Source organism: Octopus sinensis, unplaced genomic scaffold (assembly GCF_006345805.1).
Source record: "Octopus sinensis unplaced genomic scaffold, ASM634580v1 Contig16613, whole genome shotgun sequence".
Lineage (NCBI taxonomy): Eukaryota > Metazoa > Mollusca > Cephalopoda > Octopoda > Octopodidae > Octopus > Octopus sinensis.
Genome location: NW_021834475.1, coordinates 12,501 through 20,000, shown reverse-complemented (window position 1 = coordinate 20,000; position 7,500 = coordinate 12,501). Strand labels below are relative to the sequence as shown.

General features: G+C 31.4%; 1 protein-coding gene across 1 annotated transcript in view; it reads right to left on the bottom strand.

The window, feature by feature from the left end:
* The window catches only part of LOC115230875 (adhesion G-protein coupled receptor G2-like), a 14,272-nt gene that overhangs the window by 358 nt on the left and 6,414 nt on the right, over window positions 1-7,500 (bottom strand). The window contains exons 5-6 of the mRNA XM_029800988.2: window positions 1,981-2,371; window positions 1-98 (exon numbers count right to left, since the gene is read on the bottom strand). The exon at window positions 1-98 is cut by the window's left edge and continues 358 nt beyond it. Coding sequence (XP_029656848.2) covers window positions 60-98; window positions 1,981-2,371 — 430 coding nt within the window. The 3' untranslated portion in view covers window positions 1-59. The remainder of the gene's footprint in view (window positions 99-1,980; window positions 2,372-7,500) is intronic.

Here is a 7,500-nt window from a genome sequence, read left to right as displayed (position 1 = left end):
ATTCTCATCAATGTTTCTTTATTCTGTCAATTTACAGATTTTTGCTTTTATATTTCCATTTATGCATTCGTTTCTGCTGTTCTGGAATTTTCTGAAGTCTGGAAAACAATGAGAAAATTTATGTTATTTTTTAAAGTAAAATCTCCCTGGCCCTTATATCTTATAAATAATCCTATAATCCCATCTGTCATCTACTGTTTTCCATACATTAAAGATATGAATTACCGAAGAATCATGGATGACCAACGCAATTTATATTGAAAACATTAATTACAGAAAACTAATGGCGAGAATTTAATTATCAGGATTATGTCGTGAAATATTGGCAATATTGGTTCAGGAATATCTTCCAGAAAAACTGGACAAGTTGAGAGAGAATATATGAGAGAATTCTTAGTTCTGTTCTGTGGATGTATGTTTTACGTAGATCTATCCGTGGCAGAGTGTAGACATGGTCCTACCTATGGCAGTATTTAAATTTTATATAGATTTATCTATAGTAATATGTATTTTTCGCTATGCCTATCTTTGGCAATATGTATATTCTACATGGACGTATCCATGGCAACATGTACATTTCACAAACATCTATCAATCCATAACTTGCTTCGCTCTGTCTGTCTGTCTCTTTCTCTCGCTCCCTCTCTTCTGTCTGTCTCTCTGTCACCATCTGTGGCACTCCATCGGTTACGACAACGAACGTTCCAGTTTATTTGATCAACGGAACAGTCTACTCGGGAAATTAGCGCTCACGTGGGTGAGTAATCCATAGGCATATGTAACCCGGATGTATTTGTCAGGAAGTTTCAGTGTGACACAGAATTTAACATGGTTAGTCCCTAAGAAATGCAGGTACAACTCACTTTTGCCCAGCAACATGAAATAAAGTGTCTTGCTCAAGATCAAAACGCGTCGCTGGGAATTGAACCCACAACCTTAAGATCGTAGCCGAATGTCCTAACTGCTAAGCCATGCGCCAACCTCTGTCACTTTAGGTATGTATATAGAAATGAACGTATCTATCTATCTATCTATCTATCTATCTATCTATCTATCTATATCTATCTATTATCTATCTATCTATCTATCTATCTATTTATCTATCTATCTATCTATTATCTATATATATATATATATATATATATATATATTATATACATATATATATACTCAAAATAAGCAACAAGAATGACTCCGGTAATTTGGTACAATTGTTTCGCACTACATCATTTTATTAAATGTTGTAAGTATTACAACAGATTTAAGATGCTGAGTACTCATCAGCCAATTATAGAGGTTTTCCTTTAATACAAGAGTTTTGAAATTAAGTGGCAAATTATAGAGAAGGTAGATATACAGACATTATAGAGAAGGTAGATTTAAATTTTAAGAACATATAAGGTAGTGAAGTCCTTCCACTGACTGACCAAGATATGGCTCTTCCTAACTGCTATAAGGTTAGAAGTAATAAAGAGTTTTTAATTGTAGAAATGGAGTAAAAGAGGTTTCAGAATACCATAAAAGGAATTCATGTTGAAGACAGCAATTGCCACTAACAAATGCCAATTACTACTATTTGGTGAGAGAAACTAGGTCAGTGTCAAGTGGTCATTAATCCCATATATATATATATATATATATATATATATATATATATATATATATATATATATATATATAAATAAATACATACATATATATATATATATTATATAATATATATAAATACATAATATATATATATATATATATGTATGTATATGTTTGTGTATACATACATACAGATGATGACGATGGTGATGATGATGATGACATCTGTAGAGTTGGTATTTATTACGATGTCTATCCTGTCCTGAAAACGATGGTATAGTCAATGGTTTTGTTGGTAGAAGTGGTGTTTGTGATTAGACCCATAATGACCGATTGGCCCTGGCTGTGGTGGTGGTGGTGGTATGATAGAAATGACGAGATTTCACTTACTTGTATTGGTTCTACACGATTTCTGGCGTTTTGTTTCTTTCCTTTACGTAAACACGGACAAATGACATCTCTGGCATCTTTCTTGCATATACAGTAGAATATGAAAATAAACATTCCTTGAAGGGTATTGAAGATAGCGAAGAGTAATTGAAACACTTGAGCTGCTTCGCCAAAAGCGAGGAATGCTAAGACCCAGGACAACCCAAACAGGGAAATCAAACCAACGATACCCAAAATACGTGGTTTTCTTGTTTTGTGTTGGAAGTGTTTGTCCCTTTGCATTGAGATGAGTCGTAAGATGACGAGGAAGAACATGGTAAGGTTGAAGAGGAGGATGATGGCCACGGGAGCCAGGAAAGCGGCATAGAAAGGTCCCTTGGTTAACCAACAGCTAGAAAGAGATAGAAAAGGGAATTAAGAAAGGGAATTGAATCAAATGTTTTGTACATTCACAAAAGGCATACTTATCGAATGTTTCAGTAGGAAGACACTGGAAGACATCACTATCCTTCAGAACACACGCACACACACACACACACACACACATACACACACGCGCGCGCACACACACGCACACACACACACGCACACACACGCACACACACACACACACGCGCACGCACACACACACACAACACACACATGCACACATACGCACACACACGCGCGCCACACACCACGCACACACACACACACACACCACACAACACACACCACACACACAACACATGCACACACACCACACACACACACACACAACACGCACACCACACACCACATACGCACACACACACACATACACACACACATACACACAAGCACACGCACACACGCGCGCACACACACACACACACACACGCACACACACACACACACACATGCACACACACACGCACACACACACACACGCACACACACACGCCACACACACACTCACACACACACAGACACGCACACACACACACACACACGCATATATATTTGTAAATGTATATATATATATATATATATATATATCGCATGGCTCAGTGGTCAGAGCGTCGAGCTTACGATCGTGAGGTTGTGAGCTCGAATCCCGGACCGGGCTGTGTGTTTGTTCTTGAGCAAAGCACTTTATTTCACGTTGCTCCAGTTCACTCAGCTGTAGAAATGAGTTGCGACGTCACTGGTGCCAAGCTGTATCGACCTTTGTCTTTCCCTTGGATAACACTGGTGGCGTGGAGAGGGGAGGCTGGTATGCATGGGCGACTGCTGGTCTTCCATAAACAACCTTGCCCGGACTTGTGTCTAGGAGGGTAACTTTCTAGGTGCAATCCCATGGTCATTCATGACCGAAGGGGTCAATAAATAATATATATATATATATCAATTAGTTTTGCAAGAGTCTTGATGTGAAATCGTGTGTTGAAACGGATATTGTTGTCCTCCGGGATGGTCATTTTATTTATTTTGTTTTTTTTTTGGCAAATACACACACTATTATTTTTCTTCACTAGTTTATAACTGTTAATTTAATTATTTTCACACCTGTCCATTGTCCGGAAAAATAATAAAATGACCATTGCACTCCAACGAATTTTTTCACCATCTAGGCTTTAAAAAGCCCTCAATGTTGGTTTCCTTGTCCTGTTTTTGTCCTTGTCTTGTTTTTGTCCTGTTGGCTTCCTTGTCCTGTTTTTGTCCTGTTCTTGTCACTTTTTTCTCTTTTTTTTTACCCCTCTGCAAAAGAATTTTAATTCATTTTGCAGGAAGGACTGCTTCGGCCGGATCGTGTTCTGCCCTTACCTTCGAAACACGCATTGAGTCGAAACAGGGGCAGCTGATGAACGGGAATATTCCTTGTGTTGTTTGTTGTCTCTGTTTTTTTGTTGTTAAAAAAAGTCCGTTCCCTTGTTTGTTTTTATGTTTTCGTTTCTCGTTGTGTTCTACGTTTTTGTGGCGTCCTGTACTCATATATATATATATATATATATATATATATATATATATATATATATATATATATATATAAATAATATATATACATGTATATATACATAGATGTAGGTATGTACATATATGTATGTATTTATGTTCTATTTGTTAAATTTTAAAATTGTTATTATATGACTGAGCGCCTCGCGTCGTTTCTTATCCTCCAGTAAGTTTTTATTATATATATATATATATATTTTAAGAGATTTTATTATATATATATATATTTTTTAAGAGATTTTAGATGTTATAGAACTATTTATTAGAGATAATCGTAAATATAGAAACATTTTCTCTAGTAATAATTTTGGAGTAGGTTATTCCACCACTAATAATGTAGTAACATTATTTCTTCATTTAATAAATTTAAACTGAATTATTTTTATAAAAATAAATTATTTGATAATAATAATAATAATGATAAGACTTATATTAATTGTACTTGTAGAGATAAATCTAAATGTTTATTAAATAATAATTGTGATATTAACGATGTAGTGTATAAATGTATAGTTACATTACATGATAATAACTTTAAGAATAATAATTACCCAAAAGCGGTTTATATAGGGTCTACTTCCTCAAAAATAAAATTAAGAATCGCACAACATATGAATTCTTTTAAAAATAAAAACTTAATCAGCTCAACTGGACTTAGTAAGTACATTTGGAGACTTAAATCACAAAATATTAATTATAGTTTAATTTGGGAAATAATTTGTAAAACTAAATCATATACTATAGGAGCGAATTGTTGTTATTTATGCTCTAATGAGTTTAAAGAAATTTTATTTTATAAGTATGATAATTTACTTAATACAGGTGAAGAGCGCAAAATAAAATGCAGACATAGGTTACTTTACCTATATAATAAGTTTCATGATAAATAACAATAATAGTTCCCTATTAAAGGTTACTTTAGTTTAATATTAAATTTAGTTTAGAGTATTATATATCTTTAGTTATGTAGTTTAGGCTTTAATTATAGTTAGTCTTTAATTGATATTTCTTTGTTTTAATTAGTTCATGTTTAATGTATATTAATATATAACAGTTTATGGTACGTTAAAACTTTAATAATTTATATTAGATTTATTTTATTTTATTTACTTATTTATTTATTTCATTATGTTTTTTTATTAAGTATATTTATTATATTTGAGGAATATTATGATGGATATTGGTGATTATTTGGGATGAGTTGTTTTATGGTTTTATTTATCTGTATGGTGTGGGAGTGAATTTTGGTGTATATATTGAGGTTTATATGTATGTATAGGTATGTGTGAGTGTGTGGGTATTAGTATATGTTGTGTGTGTGTTGGTTTAAGTGTGCGTATTTGTGTGTGAATGTGTAGGTTAGGGGGATTGCTATATAGGTATGTTATAGTGTTTAGTAAAGGGAGGTTTTATCACTATATGTATTTATGAGTTTTCGTTTATCATGGTAGTTTTATTAAAGAATTTGTAGTAATTTCTGTATATTTAAGATGTTTGATATTTTATTACATTATTCCATTCATAATTTTTAAGTAATGTCCGTTTACCACGCGAAAAGGATTTTTAATTCCATATATTCCATTCATAATTTTAAATGACGTTTTACATAGCGCGAAGACTTTTTATACATATGTTAGGTTCCTATGGTAAACGTACTTTTGTTTGACGTTATAACGGCTAGAGTTTAATTTCACTTCATAAATTGAAACTGATTTGAAAGTATGTATATATTTTTTCTCCTTATGTTAATCTTGATACTTATGATATTCTGGTTAATTATTGAGTATTTTCTATATCGTATTATGTGTAGTAATGTTGTTTTTATTTTGAGTGTTTATGTATGTGTGAATGTGTGTGTGTGTGCGTATTTTGGTTGTGTAATTTATTTATCTGTATGAGTGTGGGTGTGAACATATTGTTGTATATATCGAGTTTATTACGTATGTATATGTATATGTGAGGGGGTATAAGTATATGTTGTGTGTGTGTGTTTTACGTATATGTATTTGTGTGTGAATGTATATATGGAGATTGTTATATAGGTATTATTGTGTATGGTTAAAGGGAGTTTTATCATTATATGTTTATATGGGTTTCATTTATCATGATGGTTTATTGATGATTTGGATTAAATTTACGTTGATTATATATTATTCCATTCATAATTTTTTAAAATACGTTCGATCACCACGTGTAAATAATTGTTTATTTTTCTTTTGAGTGTTTATGTATATGTGAATGTATGTGTGTGTGTGTGTGATTGTTTGCGTAATTTATTTATCTGTATAGATGTGGGTGTGAATATATTGGAGTATATATCGAGTTCTGTATGTATGTATATGTATGTGTGAGCGGGTATATGTATATTGTTTATGTATGTGGGTTGTATGTGTGTGTGAGGGAGTATGAATAAGTAATGTGTTGAAGTATTTGGCTATTTTATTTATTTATCGTTGCCTAGACGTTTTTATGTGTATGTATAGGGATATATATATAGGTGTGTGAGTTAGTGTATGTATTTAGATATGGTTATATATACTTAGTTATAAGTGTATGCGTATGTGTGTATATATAGTTTATTTTTATTTTGTTTTATATTTAATTGTTGATAGGGTTTATTTTAGATTATATATTGATTATATATGGATTATATATAGGTTATATATAGATTATATATTTATATTTTTTATTATTTTAAAATTATTTTAAACTTATATTTTAATATATTGATATTTTAGATCGGAAATCCACCTGAAGATTGTCATTAGACATGAAACAATTGTAGTGGCGGTTTTTTTACTTTTTATTAAAATTTTATGTATTGATTAAGTCTTTCCTTGTTGTGTTTGCTAAATAATGGTTTTGTCTCTAATTAATATTATATATATATATATATATATATATATATATATATATATATATATATATATATATATATATATAATACATATATGTACACACACATATCATAAAATAATCTTTTTTTTACCCCTCTGCAAAAGAATTTTAATTCATTTTGCAGGAAGGACTGCTTCGGCCGGATCGTGTTCTGCCCTTACCTTCGAAACACGCATTGAGTCGAAACAGGGGCAGCTGATGAAGGGGAATATTCCTTGTGTTGTTTGTCTTGTACTCTGTTTTTTTCGTTGTTAAAAAAAGTCCGTTTCCTTGTTTGTTTTTATGTTTTCGTTTCTCGTTGTGTTCTACGTTATTTGTGGCGTCCTGTACTCATATATATATTATATATATATATATATATATATATATATATATATATATATATATATATATATATATTATATATATATAAATATATATATGCATGTATATATACATATAGATGTAGGTATGTACATATATGTATGTATGCATATGTTCTATTTGTTAATTTTAAAATTGTTATTATATGACTGAGCGCCTCGCGTCGTTTCTTATCCTCCAAGCAAGTTTTTATTATATATATATAAAGATATATATGTATATATACATATATGTACACACACATATCATAAAAAAATCAAGCAAAATATTAGCCGTGGCGAACAG